General features: G+C 40.9%; 1 protein-coding gene across 1 annotated transcript in view; it reads left to right on the forward strand.

The window, feature by feature from the left end:
• The first annotated feature begins 342 nt into the window (after positions 1–342).
• RPAP1 (RNA polymerase II associated protein 1) overlaps positions 343–18661 on the forward strand; it is a 34586-nt gene continuing 16267 nt past the window's right edge. Inside the window, exons 1-11 of the mRNA XM_009075594.1 lie at positions 343–532; positions 1474–1622; positions 2151–2243; positions 3597–3774; positions 5779–5955; positions 8771–8977; positions 12492–12607; positions 12990–13088; positions 13550–13651; positions 14434–14601; positions 17056–17238. Coding sequence (XP_009073842.1) covers positions 343–532; positions 1474–1622; positions 2151–2243; positions 3597–3774; positions 5779–5955; positions 8771–8977; positions 12492–12607; positions 12990–13088; positions 13550–13651; positions 14434–14601; positions 17056–17238 — 1662 coding nt within the window. The remainder of the gene's footprint in view (positions 533–1473; positions 1623–2150; positions 2244–3596; positions 3775–5778; positions 5956–8770; positions 8978–12491; positions 12608–12989; positions 13089–13549; positions 13652–14433; positions 14602–17055; positions 17239–18661) is intronic.

Below are 18661 nucleotides of genomic sequence, written 5' to 3' on the forward strand. Positions count from 1 at the left end.
TAGTGATGCACTTTTTGCCTGGCTTTTTGCTGGACAGATTCCACTGTGCTTCCAGCTGGCTGGTAGACCAGGTGTTGACTTGTCTAGCAGCATGTTGTTCAACATTGCATAACAAGGTAAACAGTTTGTGTGCGAATCTGGTTCAACTAGTTGAGTCTTGGGATGATCCTGAAGTAGGGTGTCGGTAGTATGCACAGGAACATAAGGGTGGGATGAAAATGAATAGTTTTTCCATGCTGTCCCCATTCTATCCCCAGGAAATCTGGTTCTGTAACCAGTTTTCCATGTTTCAGTAGGTTCCATGTGAACAGTGTGTCTGGGCTTCAAGAGCAAGAAGGCAGGATGCTGTCAAGACCAAAGCCTGGGGAATCCGAGGCAGACCTGCTGCACTTTCAAAACGAGTTCCTGGCAGCCAGAGCTTCACCTGCAGTGAAGATTGTGAAGAAAGCAGACAAGAGGAAGGGGGAGAAAGGGAGCACAGATGCTGAGAGACCTCCACTGCGGGACAGCAAGGATGTAGTCATGATGGATGGTAAATTCTCTTGTGGGCTTCTTTGAATTACTAAGATTCTCTGTCCCTTTTGGTGTTCCTCACTGCTTACCTTTCATCTCCCTCTCAACCCACAATGCCCTGTATTTGTGTCCTCCTTGCAATATTGTTTGTTCTTAGCCTTGTTGGAAAATGTACTTGTCCAGTGTTACTAGCATCTAGGAGAACCACCTGTTGCCTTTGTCTACATTTATCAGCTGTCTGTGGTACTTGCCAGCAAGAAGTGTTTTCTGTGATTTGTACTGATTGGACACTCACTGTTTATTTTGCCATTTATCCAGACCCTGTTCACAGTGTCTTGAGGTTTAGCTCTGCTAACAGCTCCAGCTTTCAGCCAGCAGATCTGGCTTGATAAGCCTCCTCTCTCCACTTTTGTTTACGCTATTGGTAGTAACTACCACTTTTGTCATGTGTTTAATAGTCTCAGAAGGTCAAGGTGCTTTCTTAAAAGCAACAGTTTAAATCTTGCAGTGCTTGTTTCCAGGTAGAGGAGGTATGGTCTGTTTATAGATGGTGGAAAAAGGGCCTTGAGTTGCTCATGATATCTAATCCCTTACTGTTAGAGATGGCAGTGGAAATGTACTTCTCTGTGCCTGAACACAGCCTGCAAGGACAATATTTGTTTTTGTACAGCCTTGCTTCTTTCCTTGATACTTGCAGTCAGACCTCAGTATCCTTTCCTGCTTATGGAACTCTTTGAAAAGACCTTGTGCTGATACATAAATAATAAAATTCTTGAGCGTGATTCTCTCCACTACCCAGTGCAAGTCAGAGGACTCTTAATCGTCTTACTGCTTCCTCATCTTTATTTCTCATTAGAGCAAGAATAGGTGCTATTAGGGAGCCGTGATCTGATACCTAATGCACAGTGATTACATAGAAGTAACGTGACTGGTTTTTTTTTTTACTTATTGCTTCCCCAGATTTTCCTGATGTTCTCCCAGTTTTAACTCCAGCTCCTCCAAAAAAGTCCAAGATCAAAAGTGCTCATGTCCACTTTGAGGATGAGGATCCAGAGGAAAGATTGGAGAGTCACGATCAACACATTACAGCAGTCTTGAGCAAAATTATTGTATGTGTTTTTTTGTGTGACGATCTAGTGGGGTTTTTTTTAATGCTGTGAACTAAGCAGGGATGAAGGGCTCTGTTGCTGTGTTTTATTTCTACAGTGTAATGAAGCAGCACTGTAGACCAGTGTTCTGGAGCACCCTGAAAGAAATGGGCACTTTTTTGCTGTCAGTTCAATATGGATTTGAATCTGCTTTCCAGCCCAGACTGCCTGCAGGTCATGCTGCTTGCATGCAGGCATGTGCTGTAGTGTGGATTTGGTTGAGTTTCTGGGCTCTAAGGGGGGTGTTCTGATTGCTCTTCACCGGTCCAGGTTTTCCTTTGAGTGATGTGTGGAGTTTGTCAGCCCACCCTTTTGGAAAATATCCTCACTTTAGTTCTAAATAAGCACAGGGTATTCTGAGCCTGATGACAATGTGAGCTGCAGAGCTGAGAGCTTTCGAGTCCTCTCTTAGGCAGATGATATGAACTTGTCTGGCTGTTGCAATGATTTCTACAGGGTGTGGGTTTTTTTATTTATTTTTTTGTTCAGGAACGAGACACAAGTGCAGTAGCAGTGACCATGCCAGTGCCTACAGGAGACCCATTTCCAAGGTCATTTCACCGCTCTGAGATAAGAAGTGAGGTAAGATTGGGAGCAGCTGTTATGCTACCTCATTAACAATTCAGATTTCTCCACAGTAATGCCTAATGCTTAGTGGGGCTTGGTAGGGCTCAAAATAATTGACTTGGTGTGCTGGAGATGGTGAGCTAGCTCAGTATTTCTCTGACATTGCCACCCTAGTTGTAGGAGGGAGTTCTTTTACCAAGCTGCCTTCAGGTAGTCATACCCTGCAGTTAAATAACATTGGAATCCTTTTGGTTTAGGAAGAGGTAGCCCTCTTCAGCTAACTTCAGTAAGGTGGATCAGATCTGCGCTGCTGTAATACACCTGATTGTGTTCTGCTTGTTTTTCTCTGAGGAACAGTCTCTGTTAATTTGTCCACCAGGTTTGATTAAGTTTGTTCTTACTGGAGTTGCACCTGATTTCTCCTGGCATGACATCAGAGTATGGTTGCTCAGAGTATCTTTTGCAGCTTTTTGGATTTTAGCATAATTTTTTTTTTTCTGAGGCTGTAAAACTGGGAGCCATGGCTGCTATCAGTCGTTGCTGTAGTAGCAAGAGCTGCTAGCTGAGTGGGAGTCAGATGCTGGGAATTGTTATGTGATTGATAGCTGCGGTTGCTTTGAAGAGGTAGCTTATTTTGAAGGATAGCTATTTTGAAAGGCAAGAGTAATACTTTTAGAACTACCAGTTCTGTTTACATGATGCAGGAGTGCACAAAGCAGCTACCAGATGTTCAGACTGCCTTCTAAGTTTCTTCTTTGGACTGGGGACATGCAAGAGATTTTTTTGCTTAGTTTGCTTTTTATTTCCCGTGCATCCTGTGCAAGGCTGTTCAGAGCCATGCCCTTCTATCAACTAGGCAAGCAGCACAGTCATTTAGTCAGGATTATTTTAGCACCACTTGCCCACTTCTTACTGTGTAAATCTCTTCACCCTGCTGCTCTCTAATCATCTTATAAGAAGCCTGTTCCAAGTGTGTGGTGAGCACGGTGAAGTACAGCCGCATTTATCCTCAGAAATCCAAAGTATTCAGCCATGCAGAACTTTCAAACAGCAGGGATGCTGGAACTGAGGTGTTTGGTGATATTTTAGGTGTACTTGCCTTGCTTGAATTCACTTATAATTAATTATCTTCCTTCTCTAGGTACCAAAAACATTCATGTTTTTGTCTCTCGGATCTAGCTTTAAGCTGCATTAAAACAAGAACAACACACACATAGAAAAGGGCAGGTGTCTACCAGTGGTTTCTCCGTGTCATGTCCCAAGGTCTGATCTGAGGGTGTCTTTAGGATCAGATCTGTACATTTGATAGTGGCAGGTTGTGCGGGGGGGTCTGGAGTGGAAAGTGGTAGATGGCTCCCCTGTTTGCAGGTGAAGGTGGGATCTGGCAGGAAAAGCATTTTCGCACAGAAGATGGCAGCGAAAAGAACTGTTGAAAAGGTGACATCAGCTCCCTCTGCTGCCGAGTGCGTGCAAGTAACCGCTGCTCCAGATGCCTTGCAGCCTGAGGGGTCCGCGGGAGAGGCACCTTTCCTCAGCGTCAGGAGTGGTAAGTGGAGAAGGTTCTGCTTTTCCAGCCTCTACCGTATTTACACAGTCTTAGCAACCATAACATCAGCACGCCTTGTTTTTAAGTTAGGGTCGCACCATTGTCCTCAGTTTAGGAATCTCAAGGTCACTTGGAATGTCTGTGTTGTGATGAGGATTCTAAATGGTCTGAGATGCAAAGTAACATTCTAAAAAATTGGATTAGCTTCACTGATTTCCTTTTTGTTTCACACAGGGCCAAACAGAATCATTTTTCAAGGTTCTTGTCCTTTCCCATTTCATTTGTTCTATGTTATGTTTTGTTTCATTGTTGAGTTCCACAGTTTTAGGAAGAGGGTGTTTGTTAAAGGCGGTTGAGACCACTGTGATGTGGGTTCTGCTTGAAAGCTCAGTCTTCCTTCACCAAGTGGCTTAGCTCCATAAGGAATGCTGTGAGGCAGTGCTGATGAGTCAGTGCCACCTCCAGCAGTTATTTGTTTGACAGCAATATGACAAGGAATGATGAGGCCAGTTCAATATCTCCAGCCTTTTTCTGTGCTTGTGTGTGTGTGACTTGGGCAGTCCAATTTGCTTAGGACCACCATGTGTCTGAGTTTTACTCTGACGCCCTATTTTTCACACTGAAATAGAGGCCACATATCATTTAAAGGCTATCACCATTTGGCTAAGGTTTCTGTCTGCCTTGACCCCCATCAGAGCATAGGTAAGAGGACCCCCAGTTGCACTGTGCTGTGTGTGCACATATCCACCATCCAGGTCACTAAACTGTGCTTACTGTATATCCTGTTACAATTGGGCATGTATAGTTCTGTCAGAGAATTCTCAAAGTGAAGTACAGCAGCCCTATAGCTGTGATCCTCTTGAAGATGAACCCTTCTAAAATGTAGTAGCACAATAGAGGGATTAGAATATGGCTTGGCCTCCTCACAAGACTCTTGAGGCAGGATCAGAAGCAAGAGAAGAAGAGAGGCAGCTCAATTTCTTATAGTAACAGCATGTTTGTGTCTAGTAACTCTCAGTGTGGTTGCTGATGGTGGGAAGCTTACTGAAGCTTTTACCAGGTCACTTGTCTTCTTATCTCTTTCTGCTCAATATGCAAAGCAACTGCTGTGGAAATGATATCCAATCTTACTGATGTTATGAAGAGTGTCATTGCTTCTGTTTAAACAGGGATTTGAATGCTTTCAGGTTTGGCTGGTTTAAGGTCATAAGTTCCAAGTCACTATATGGAGCATATGAATAAAACATAAGGAGTAAAGCCATTAAGTCAGGTCCTTGTGTAGTGGGTTACAGGGCAGCTGAGGGTCTCACTCTGACCAAAGGAGCAGATAACCTTGCTGCTATTGTTAAAGGACATGAGCATTTAAAATGGATTTGGATCAGGTGATAAAGGGGACTTGATTTTGTTCAGGGTAGGAAAAATGCCCCCCTGCTGGAACTTACATGTGTTTAACCCTTTAAGGTCAGTACAGGACATTGTTAGAAGCAAACATGCCTGTGCTGGGAATGAATCCTGGATCACTCTAGAAGCTGGTTTACCTAGTAACTTTAATTTTCTGTTTTGACCAACAGATATTTGCTAGGTCATGGTTCAGCTGACATACAAATGTGAGTTCAGGCATTCTTGGGCAGAGAAAGAATCTAGTATTCACTAACTTGGAAGAATGCTCTAGCTCATGAAATGTGAATTATTCTCCAGTTTACCTTTTCTTGCTGTTGCTTTGTATTAAAGAAACAAAATTCCTCTCCCCTCATTCCTCCTCAAGCTCCTAAAGAAACAAGGTGGAAATGATGTTTTGTTGTGATGGGATGAAAGCCCAAATATTTTAGTTTTGTTTGAAACTAAACTCAACTTCTTTACTCATATTTTACATTTGCTACCAAGGTAAAAAAAGAAAAAATGGAATAATTATGCAAACCTAGTAATGACAGAATTGAGATTTATTCAGGGTGCTGTAGACTATTAACTTAAATCACTAACTGCTTTCTCTGCTGGATCTTATAGATAAGGCTGGTGACTCTTTGACCTCTCAGCATCCTCGTCTCATAACGGGAGAGGGTCTTGGAAGCCAGAAGAGTGAGCAGGAAGCTCAAGCTATTCACCAAGAGAACCTGGAGAAGCTGCGATCCATGTCTGAGGAAGAGATCCTGCAGGAGCAGGCAAGGCTTCTGTCTCAGTTGGGTATGTGCTTCCCAGGGTCAGTTCGAGAGATGTGGATGTTTCCTGAATGTGTGGGTGTCCTGAAGTCTTAGCAAATTCACAGGTCAAAGATGGGAGCTTGGATTCCTGGTCCTACCCTATGTGGAGAATTTAGCTTCCATGTCACATCAGTAGCTTACGAGTCACAACTAAGTATGAAGAAATTAAAGAGCACTTATTTCTCAGTGGGAGATGCTTTGGCTTAAGTCTTTCTCATCCCTCCCTCTGCTGTGGGATATGATGCAACTATGTTGCTTTGCACACCAAATACAGGGTTACATGTATTCGGGTCCTAAAATGTAATTCTCTGACAAAGGTAAGAAAGCAAAGCTTATAGCAATGCTGAGATGAGAGAGAGCCCTTGGTCTTCCCCTTCAAAATATGTAAGACTCAGGCCAGAACTGTCAGTACCCAGACAGGGAGAACATATGGGCATGTGGGAGATTTCGGTTCAAATCTATACTTGGTAAAACAGAAAAACTTACAAGTAGTCTTGACTTCTTGAAAAAGTGTTTTAATTATCTGGCTGTTGGGTGGAGTTGTTCTGACAGGGGTCTGGTCCCTGGTTTGGAGCCCTGTCCACAGTGGTACTCTGGGAGTGCTTGTCACTGGCTGCTGATGACAGGTAGAGGAAAACACTGCATGTGGTATTTTTGATAAGACTTTCTGTGATCTAAGGCACTGCAAAACTTGTTAGTGTTGGTTTCAATGAATTTGTATGCTCAAGAAGAACAGATGTACAGATACACCTACAGATGTAGGCGGCAGACAAGGATTTTTTTAAATTCTCGTAATTTCAGCTCCTCTAGCATCCAATTTAGGTGTGAGTGGCATTTTATATGCATAAGTCTCTTGTAGGTTCAGCTTAAAGATCATATTAATGATCATTGCAAGCAGCATGAAAACGTGGCAGAGGAACTGTGCAAAATGATTGCAGGCAAAGTTTTTAGGTACATCCTTCATTCAGAGACCTGAGCTCTCCAAAATTACTATTTCATTTAGGTTCACTGCTTATAACAATGGCACATGTATAAAAAATACCCTGTTTATGCACTTGTTACTGATTGGAATCTTTGCTCCTTGTTCCCACCGCTCTGTCCTTTGGAATATTAGTGAAGTGAATACTTAAGGAGTTTCAAAAGGATAGTATGTATTTTAAATATTTTAAACAATATTTTCTGAAGCACTGCATTGTTTTTTATGTCCTGTGGGTTAAAACTGTAGATCTTTCAGTCTTTGAGGACTTAAGGAAACTGGGAGTAATTTTGGAATTTCCAGAATATCTACGGGTAGGGAGTTATGCAAGATGAAGCAACTCCTAAGCTGAATTGCTGGCTTGCAGGTAAACTTGGAACTGGACAGGCACAGAGCTGTGGATTGAGGAGACTTTTTCTCCATATTCGGGAGTGTGGGTATTAAAGGCTGCCCAGTCCCTGAATTAACCTCTTAGTTACGAAGCAGATGATACTCCATGGTCTGAAGTGTGAGGATGGGTAGACAATTCCGTGCTGAGCAGTCTCATGGAGATTCTGGACAGAAGTAGTTTTAGTTTCTGACATACTGTGCACAGATTGACATGATCAGTGACTTGTTTGTCACTGTGTGAAATGATGAAATAATGAATACAGGTTTTTCCTTGCTGTGTACAGTGAAGTGTAAGAAAGTGTGAGCTTCGCATTCAGAAAAAATACGTATGCTTTAATGACACAGGGAAAGCTTAAACTGCATCATAAGGAGAGTGTGCAGCAATCACAAGTGTGGGATAGATATTTCAGAGACATGGGAGTAATTTTTGGCATGACTTCTCTCAGGTACAAAGCATTTGTGGATTGCTTGTCCTTTGTCCTCCAAAGAATAAATAGCCAATGTAGGTGTTATGTTCTTTTACTTTATATATCTCTGACACTGCTCACTGGAGTATTTCTGTACCTTGCGGAGGCACAATGCACAGTCTATTACTGTTCACCTCTGGCATAAGCATCCCAACACCATCTTCTAGATGAAGAGTATTTAGAGATGGTGCACTCCATGCAAAATGATGTGGGCTATCTGTAGCAGATCTGAAAGTAAAATGATGAGCTTGGAGCCACAGGAATATAGTCTATCCTTTGAAACACACCTCTCTAATGTTTCTCTTCTGCTGTGAAGAGAATGGAGAGAGAATGGCCATGTCTGTTTTCTGGATGTTGTCAGACCATAATTGACTCTCAGGATGGGGAGTCAGTTCAGAAGAAACAAGGTCTCCTTCTTGTAGCATAATATCTAGACTATGAACTATGACTCTGGTGCAATTCAGTAAAGAGCAGGTAATTCTTTTTGTGCTGTCTGTCCTGTGTATGCTCCTAGTGTTCAGATTGATGCCACTGATCGGTCCATATGCAGGGCAGGCAAACTGTCCGACCTGGGTTCGTCTTGTAAGTCACAGACCAGAATTCTCTGCACAATGAATGGACTAGTTTGGATGTGTCTGTTCAGTGGCAGTGAGGGGGAAAGAGAGAATTATATCTTTATTTGTAAGCTGGGAAAATAACTAGATTTTTTTTTGTGGTTCCTTTACCTTGAATGACATTTGTCATTTTTTTCTCTGGTGTCTCCTCACCAGTCAGTTGCACCCAGCTTATGTGCCTGAGAGGTCAAAAAGCAGTGAAGAGCTGCAGTTTGAAAAGAAGTGACAGTTGGTACAGAAGAAGAGGACATGTGGAAAAGACTAAAACACAAATAGCAGGAGCTATAGGCATATGAAGTATTTTGAGACTTTCTGTCACATCTCTGTCTGTCTCTTTGTCAATACTTGCAGATTCCAGTTTAGTTGCTTTCTTAAGATCACAATGTGGTAACAATGAAGGCCAGAAAAAGGAATTAAAAATGGAACAGAACAGATCGGAGGAGTTTGTGGAATCTCTGCCTGTGGCTCAGCGTGGTGTAAGATCATCTCTTTCCATACAGGAGTCGAGCCTGGAAGAATCTGTAAGGAAGGAAGAAAATAGGAAGGTAGAAATCACAGGTAAGAAATAAAGTTCATGTTGTTAGTTTTCTGTACATAAATGTAAGGTTGATATGGCGTTTACATCAATCCAGATTAAACTGATGTGCCACTTTGTTAATGATCCTGCTCCAAATTTTATCATGGTATTTAAAAAAATGTATTTTGGGATCAAGAAAAAAGAGATATTCTTTCTTGATGGGCTTCACAGATTAGAAAGGTGATACACTGTGTAATGGAGGTGAGCTATTCAGTGGGAGGTCTTGCTTTTTATGGAAATTTGTTCTGTGGCCTCTTGAGAGAAAATGTGGTTTAAACTAGGCATCATTACTCTTCTATTCTGTTGTGTGAACAAAGAGTGTTGTAATGAAATTCAGCTGTGGCTGGAATAATTTCTTTTAACTGGAACTGTCTGGGGACAACAGGGTATTGGGTAGGTAAGAGTGATTAGCTCAGAGGGTAGCACAGAGATGACAATCAGTCTCACTTCATGGAAATTGCTCATGTTGAGCATGTATGTCTTAGCATGACACTGCTTCTGATGGTCCCACTCTTTGACTTCTGTCCCACACAGTGATTTCCACAGGATACAGTTCTTTTCTTTGTGCTGCGGTTAGAGGGGGAAGTAGTAAGGTGTAGAGCATTCTTCTGCTTTTTGTCAAGAGTGGTACAGAGCTGTTGCTTCTTAAGACAGAACTCTTTAATGCTCAACGTATGCCTGATGTGGAGAAAGCTGATTTATTGCCAGCAACTAGAGCAACCCATACATTTCCATAGCGGAGAAAGGAAGTGTTTTCCCCTTAAGCTTCTGCCCTTATTGTTGCTTTCCTCACTGCATTTTTTTCTTTAGCAATTTGTTTTTCTCTGTTGTGATTGTTAGGCTCCCATTCTCATTTCCCCCACACTTTTGTTCATAGCATCGTTCTCCCCCAATTTCATGTCAATTTTTGGCTGTCTCCATCTCCTGATCCTCTCTTATGAATCATTCTTTGTACAATGTGCAGACCGATTAAAGAAGTCTGTGAATCAGTCCTGGATTTCATCTTGATGTTTGCAAGAGATAACAACCATTTACCATTTTCTTGATGAGAGGGATGAGTCTGTGAATGTTTGTGTGTATGTGTACATGTGCAGGGAAAATAAAGCTGACTAACCTCTTTTTGAGGAAAACACAACAGAAAAGTCCCATTGCTGTTTCTCCTCAAGTTTTGCTTTTCCACAATTCCATCTTAATCAAAAGGTCTATTTTTAGCTCTTTTTAGTTCCAGAACAATTGATTGCACAAATAGCAGCAGGTTAAGTGACATTCTTTTACTCTCCTGGGAGCAATAGAAATGGATTGTTCAGCCTGTAACGATGGAGTTCATAATAATGCTCTTGGGAATAGCTCAGTGTTTAGAATGTTGTGTGCTGACATCTTTTCCTTCCTATAGAAGACTGCACAGGAAGATACAGGAGTTTTCCCAGGGTATTTGAAATAACAAAGAAAGGATGAGCTGGAACACAGTTAGAAAACCAAGGGAAGCCTTTCTAGCGCCTGAATTTATGCCCACAGCCCATCTTGGCCAACCAGAGATGTAAATGTTAATTTGACATTAGCACTTAATGTTGGGATTTTAGCATCTGTTCATGCTCAAAAGTAAATTCATCATGAACAATGCAGCAGAAATGGTCACTCTGAATTTCCCTAGGGAGAGAATGATGTCACAAAGCTGTGAGATTGCTCAAAAGTCAAGTGTGCCTCTCTAATAAGATAAAAAGCTACTATTTATTAGAAACAAGATGGTGAAGCCTTTTTCATCAACTTGTAATCTTACCAAATGGAAAACTAAATTCTGGCACTGAGACAAAAGGGGAAGCAAAGCAGAAAATTAAGAGATTGGGTGGTAGCCTTTAATGTAATCCAAGTCTAAAAAAGTTCAGTGCAAATGTTGCATTCACGTTGTCAGCTTGTGTTTCTGCAGAGGGATTTCTCAGTAACAGTCTTTTGACGCCTTAAAATATATATCTGTATTTCCTTGTTTACAAGATCATAATACTAAGGGCTGGTGGTAACATGCATAATCCTATTCATAGAATGATTAACTCAACCCTATCAATTTAATGATTAATGGAGAAAACATTTTGTTAAATTATAAATGTCAATCTGTTTAATTTTTCAGCTGATTTTATTTCCTCTCATTTTGCATCTACCGCCCACAAACATTCCACTTTTGTACATTTCAGATGCTTTTTCCCTCCCTTCAGTTAAAATGTGTGCTGAGCCTTTGGCTGAAATCCTGTGGAACAGTTTTCTGGCTGAGGAAGATAACTGTACTTGGTTCCTTGCCTGATTCAATACCACATTGATCATAAGGGTGAAGCTTCATCCTAGAGAGGATGGCTGCCCTTCCTGAAGGTTTATCTGCTAATTGGAGCAAAGTAAAAGGTTATGTGTCAGGCCAGTTATCAGTAGGAAAAGATCTGATGAGAGAACATCTCAGTGGGACTTCTTGTTCTTTGCAAGAGAAGACCAGAGCACTAGGATTAATAGCTGGAATGCCAGTGAGTTCTGGGCTGCTCCAGTTGGAGTGGTGCTACTGCTTTTCATGCTCTCAGAGTGCCTGTTACTGTCCTTACCTGTGGTTTCTTTTGAGACAGCAAAGACTTCTTAGCTAATCTCTTCCCATTCTGGTATGGGATAGTATCCTCGTAACAGAGTATGTCCTTTCCTAGTGTTCGAACAGTTTGCAGTTACATCTCTGGTCCCTCATGCAATTCTTCCGCATGCTGATCTATGTCTTTCCTAGGGCAACTCTTGTGATGTCAAGCATAAATGTCTTGTTTCTCAAATTCTTCTAGTCAAAGCTCTTTATAAAGTTAAGTTAGTAATTTCTTCCTTTAGTACTTGCACCTTTGAAATTCTTGTTCAACTGTCCAGTTTCCCCACTGAGCTGTCTCTCTGGCGAACTGCAAATTTTCAGCTGTTTTGATCCTCCCAAGCTGATCTCCTCAAGCCTTTAGTAGAATACTGAAGAGCAGCATTGCAAATGTGACAAAAACACGAATAGTAGTGCTTGTGCTCTCTTTGGTGTGTCTAGACTGAAATCAAACTGGCTTCCAATAGTTTGCTAGGACTCTGTCTTAATGCTTTTTAATCATTTCATATCTTCGCTAACACTCCCTTCCTTGGATGGTATTTGTATGCTTTCTCAAAAGTAGGTCTGATATTATTTTTTCTGCCCTAGTTCTGATCATTTTGCCTTATTTGTGTCCTGACTTCTATTCAACTTCTCCTAAATTAGCCTTGTCTGTGAATTTCGTTACGGTGCTTTTTAATTCCTCTTCTAGCTCTCATGAAAGATGAAAATAGCTTTAAACCTCTGATGTTTACACATCAGACAACAGTCAGTTTGAAAATCATTTGCTTTCTGTTTTGCATGAATCCTATATTTGATGCAGTCTTTAAGCCAAGCAGCTTGGCTAAGAGGGAATAGTATTTTCTTAATTCCTGTCTTAGAAGGTAAGACTTCCATTTTTTCCTCCTCACACAAAGATGATGATCTGCCTGTGAAGCCCAGGAAGGAATGGATTAATATGGACAATGTGGAGTTTGAGAAGCTGGAATGGATGAAAGATCTGCCCCCACCCCAGCAGAAGAAAACCAAAAAGGTTTGAAAACAGAAACTTTTATTTTGTATGTTTGTGTCTGCATCATGCTTCTTAGCAGTAATAGGTTTGGAGGCTTCAAAAACTAGTCCTTTGGGTTGAGAGATTCCACAGGATGGGATGATATGTGATCAGTTCTGTCTGTAGTGCTCAAGAGAGCTGGGAAGTGAGAGTCTATCAACTGTAATCTGTGATGAAACAGGTCTGAAAGCTAAGAAGAAATGAAAGACAGCAGAAACTTTTTTTTATAGAATTTGAGGCCTGACACAGGGAGGATTTGAACTGTCATATTCCTGCAGTTGGTGTCAAAAGTGGTATTTTAAGTGATGAACAGAGTGGATGGCAATAGAAATAATAGTTTTCTCCCTCCACCCTTTTGTTGTAGGGAATGCAAGCTCGATTCAGTTTAAAAGGAGAATTGATTCCTGCAGATGCTGATTTGCCAACACATCTAGGCTTGCATCACCATGGAGAAGAGGCAGAGGTAGGTGTAGTATAGTAGAAAGGGTACAAGCATGTCTATTTTCTGTGTTTGATTTGACCCATTCTTTTTGTGTCAAGGCTTTTTAGAGACAAGAACACCTTAGGAAATTACAGTGATCTTTCTTTAGAAACACACTCCTGAAGACAAGTTGTGTCTGCATGCATTAACTGCTTTGCTTCCAGAAAACTCTGTTAATCCTTTTTCTCTTTAATGCTACTAAGGTTCTGTGGTACTGGAAAAAGGTGCACATAACTTTCTTTTCTTAAGAAGTTCAGTTTTCTCCTGTCATACCAATGATTAGAATCTCTTCTGCAATTGCCACAAAGTGGCAAGCAGCATTGCATTGCAGTTTGTCTTCTGTTACATAGTATTTTACAGTTGATCTTATTTCAAGGGGCCTGTTTTTACCTATAGCTGAGGGTTGGTCTGGTTTCTTTGTTTTGTTTCCCCTTGTCATTTAGAGGGCTGGTTATTCTCTCCAAGAGCTCTTTCATTTGTCTCGCAGCCAAGTTACACAACAGAGGACACTGTCTCTACAGGTCCTGGGTCATATTGTTCAAAAGGTAAGTGACTTCCAATGGAATTTCCCCCCATAATTCAAGTTTCTGGTGTCTTAGGGCCCAGATTCCCTGGTACTGGTTGTTTGCTTTCTGCTGGAGATGAGCAAAGTCACCAGCAGGGCATTCTTTTTCACTGAGGATCCTTACTGTTAGAAAAGTTATGTGTTGGGACATAACAAACTGAGATTCAGATTTCTCTGGAAGGTTCCAGAGTGGTGTTCAGCAGCAGTGCTGCAACTTCAGTTCTCTTGTTGATTTGGACGTAAGTTTGGGTTTTTTTGGTGTTACTTTTGTGACAAACTTATTCTTAGCATTGACCCTTTTACTCCTGTTGTCTGAGCCAGCTTCATGATGTGCATTTTCCATAGGAGGTGAGAATGAATCAAACCTACTCATAGAGCAATGTGCCAATAGCAGAAAGCAAAATGAATTTTTACTTCTGTGCACATTTCCATGTAGCTGTTGAGGGAAGTGCTAACCTTCCCTCTAATGGCAGTGGAGGCAGAGAAGAAGAAACTGTGGTTTTGAGAAGGACAATGGGGCAGAACAGGGTGAAGTCTAAAGATAGGTCCAGACTTTAGAAAGAAAGAAAGGTTTCCTGCATTAAGGAACCATAGTTATGTGCCTGTGTACAATGAAAGTAGGATAAAATAAAGGAAGAAGACCTGCACACTGTTTAGCTGCTTTACAGTAGAAATGGGAAGAGACAAAGACGCAGAATGTTGAGATGCATTCAGCTGAGGTGAGACAACCTTAACCCTAGCTGTGTGTGGCATACATTTCAGGCCAGGGCTGGAGAGTTTGCTTCCTCCTTGAAGGGCAGTGTTCTGCGGCTGCTGCTTGATGCCGGGTTTCTCTTCTTGCTGCGCTTCTCGCTGGATGATGCAGTGGATAATGTCATGGCAGCATCTGTTGGTGCTCTCCGGGCTCTGCTGGTGTCACTGGATGATGAGGTGAGACAGTCATTCAGTGGTTGGGTTTGATTTCATGTTGAGCTGTTTACAGGAATCAGAATGAGGAAACATGGTAAGTAGCTTGAACAAAGGCTTTCTGGGTGAGTTAGCTGATGGTGAATAGAACGTCATTGCTGTGCTTTGGGACGGACAATGGAGCATGTTATCCCAGTTTGAGAGATTCAAGTGTATTTTTTTTCCTCCTGTTTGAATTAGCTCTGTCCTATAAGTAGATTTCAGTACAGGCTGCTGAGTTTCTTTTTCTTTTGATATCTTTGTAGTCTAGATCAGGCTGCTACTAGTTTATGTGTAGAATTTAGGGTGTTTTTTTTTTTAATATGGCCCCTTATGTTGTTGTTTTCTTATTTTATACTTTCTCTTATTTGATAATTTTCCTGCTTATTAACAGATTAAATATTCTTCCTGCTTTATGAGGCTATTATGCCTCATAATGCTGTTTTCTTTTTCTCTCATTGTCCATTTTCTCTTGTCCTCATGTGGTTTTGTAACACTGATACATGTCTAAATTGTCCTTCTCATGTGTTTCTTTTCTCCTTGATGCTTTTTCATTGGTTAGAAGGTTGAGACTTCGTGGAGATTTTCAGAGCTACTGGAAAGCCCTGAGCAGCAAGATAAAGATGTATTCCTGGTTGGACAGGATCAGTCTGTTATAGGCAAAGCATGCTGTGGGCTGTGTTACAAGTTCCTTCCTTGAGAGCTGCTCCTGTGTCCAACTGCAAAGGGGCTGGTGTTAGAGAAGAGTGGATAGAAGCCCCCTGTAACTTCTACCAGGCCTGTAGAGCTATGCCTAGTGGGAGGCAAGAGAGATGGAGTAGGTAGCATTCTCCACATTGTGCTCCTTTTTTAAGCTATGAGCCTAATGGAGTTCTGCTAAATGAGTCTTGCTCACTGATGGTAGATAATTAATGTAACAAATCTGCTTCTTAATGTTCTTTTCTTTCTCCTGATATTACTCTGGTTTATAACTTTCTGCAGTGTTCTTGGTTTTCAGATCAAAGCCTGTGGTGTGATATCTTGTATAATCAGGGATTTCTGACTTTTGATGCCAGAAGCAGCACTCTGAGTGCTGTATCAGTATATTTTCGAACTTGGAGAGTCCTTCCTAGAACCTGGTGTTACTGAATTTTAAAAGGTCTTTGAGGAAGGGACAGGGCTGGAAGTCTGACCTTTCGCTCCAGGATTTGTGAGACAAATAGGATTTATCTGCATTATAAACACAGAAGATGAGCACACAAAAATTACTCTGTCTGAAGGTTTTGTTTATCCATCAATGGCTTTGGGAAGGAAGCAACTTTCTTTTTGTTTGCTTTGAAGGCCCAGCTACTTTCATAGAATCATAGAATCAACTGGGTTGGAAGAGACCTCGGAGATCATCGAGCCCAACCCTACCATGGTTTCTAGGCCATGGCACTAAGTGCCACATACAGTTTAATCTTGAAAACCTCCAGGGATGGTGAATCCACCACCTCCCCAGGCAGCCCTTTTGTCTCATGCTTTCCTTCTCTTGGTGGAAGGAAGACTGTAGTGCCAAACTCTGTATTCCAGATGGACTCATAGCTTAATCCCCAAAACTCAGTCCTTTTCTGACCACGTCATTCACCGTCTTTAGTTAATACTGATTTTTCTCTTTTTTTTTCTTAATGTCTGATAATAACTTGTGCTTGCTTGGTATTCAGCAGTTGAAGTTTACCACTTCACTTCTGACTAATGTGTTAGTTATTTCTGATTGCGAGTTCAGGAAATGGAAATTTATTAAGCAGTGCAAGTAATTTGATTTGGATGTCTTTTATGTTCTAAAACATTTTGGGGAAGTAGGTCTGTTATGGGAGCAGTCTCCTCTCTGAAGAGTTGAAAGCTCACTTACTGCACTAGAACTTGAGAGCATCTGACACTGTCATTAGCTGTGAACAAAAAAAAGGGGTTTTTCTATTTGCTGAAGCTGAGGGGTGTTCAAACAAAAGTAAAAAAAAACATGACTAAATACACAAAGCAGTCTTTATTTTATCATACCAATTTTTGCATGATATTTTTTTGTTATTTGTGACCTAAATTCCACACAGGTCCAGAAATGGAAATAGAACACTAAATGCCAAATTTCATTTTAATTTCTAGAGCCTTGGTGGTCTGTTTATTTATTTGTACTCTTTTTTTTTTTTTTTCAGTTAAGCTGAATTTCTGTTACCAATGTAGTGAATTTAGTTCACATCATAGTAATTGCTTTTCATGGTTTCCCAAGTGTGTGTGTGTCAGGTTAAAATCACATCCCTGAAAAAGAAATGCATTCTACTTGTATGTGTTTAGAATAACCTTTATGTTCCTGTTTTAATGAGCCTACATAGGAATCAATAAAGCTTTCCATAATCAAAAGCATCCTTGCAAATTTTTGATTTCTTTGTGAGAATTCTGTTTTATATGCTTTTGCTCTCCTTGCAGAAATATCTTGATTGGACTTTCTCATGGTACCAAGGGATGGCTGCATTCCCCTTTGTCCCCAGCAATGAGGAGGAAGAGGAGGAAGAAGAGGAAGAAGTAAATGGAGCAGAGAAATCACAGGATAAAACATTAAAGGATGAAAATAAGTCAGATGCAGATGTGGCCCGATACGATGTTGTAAAGGTAAGCACAGAGTTAGACCCAAAATCTTTTTAGGAAAATGGGCTCAGCACAGTGCTTGTATGCTACTGGAACAGCTACCCTCCTGTCCATGTGGGAGCAGAACATTCTGAACAAGAACTAGAACTCGTGCCTAGATGTTGGTTGTTATATTTCTGTCATATATTACCAGGAGGATAATTTTCTTGGTCTCTTAAAATGTTGAGACTTGACTTGTGTGATTGCAGTATCTTTAATATCATTAATATTTCCTCTAGGGAAATTGACAACAAGCACACTGGTGACCTTGTAAGACTTGCTGAAAGACTACACACAGATGTGACTTTCAAACTCATTGACTTGAGCTAAAAGTGAAAATGTTCCAGCTGTTTTTCAAATGTCTGTATGTGCTTTTGTGAAGTTAAACAGGAGTAATACTACTAGATAGTTCAGAACTATTAGATTTGTACAATGATACTCTTTTTTTGTTTGACTTGAGGTAGCTACTTAACATTTCCTCAAATTTCATTCTCCATATTTGCATTTCTCAGTTAAAGAGTTTAACAGCATTTGGAAGGAATTCTTCCCATATCTTAAGCCTAATCTCTTATTTCTCGTATTAGATCTAAAAATAGCAATCTTTGTTATCTCAAACCCAGCCTTGGTGGAGCTGATGCAATTCTGCTGCAATTGCCTGCTGCAATCATTAAAACCTTTGGTCACATCACTTAGTCCATGTTCTTCAGCTTGTGTTCAAATGGGACTTGGTTTAAAAGCTTTACTGGGTGAATGAATTACTGTACTTGTGCATCTGGTCTTGGTTAGAGGCTTCATGATTTCAGGTGTGTGATGCTGTTCCAAAAACTTGTAGATAGGCGTGAAATCTGGTTGTGATTCTGGAAACAGTTGCATGGTTCAGCGTATAGGGTTTTGACTTGTTCCAAGTGCCCTGACCTCAGAAGGTGTTTGGAATAAAATTCTCCACTGTGAATGGAATTTCACCACACCTGCATGCTAGCTGTTACAACCTCATTATTCCAAACAGTTGGAAAGAAGTATTTAAACTAGCTGCAGCACTTGGTCAGGCCCAGAACTACAGCTTGTTTGGCTGTGACTTCTTAAAATATCCATACTGCTAACTCAGGTGTTAGGGATTTGCCTTTTTCCAGAACCAGGAATTCATAACATGTTGTATAAACTGATGCTTTGTTTCCTGGCACTGCCACTGATTGTGGTCTTCTGTTCAGTGAACCATAAAATAAAAATCACATCATCCCTATTCATCTTTTTTTCCTACTGCAAAATAGGAATTTGTGTCTGTTCTCTGCTTCTGTCTGCTTTCTCTGACATGACAGGCCTGATAGACAGTGCTGCACTAGCCAAAATGATTCAAGGAACATGAGAATCCTTCTCAGCAACAGTAGTTTTTAATAGTCCTTTGTAGGGA

The sequence above is a fragment of the Acanthisitta chloris genome, unplaced genomic scaffold, assembly GCF_000695815.1.
Source record: "Acanthisitta chloris isolate BGI_N310 unplaced genomic scaffold, ASM69581v1 scaffold2015, whole genome shotgun sequence".
Classification (NCBI taxonomy): domain Eukaryota; kingdom Metazoa; phylum Chordata; class Aves; order Passeriformes; family Acanthisittidae; genus Acanthisitta; species Acanthisitta chloris.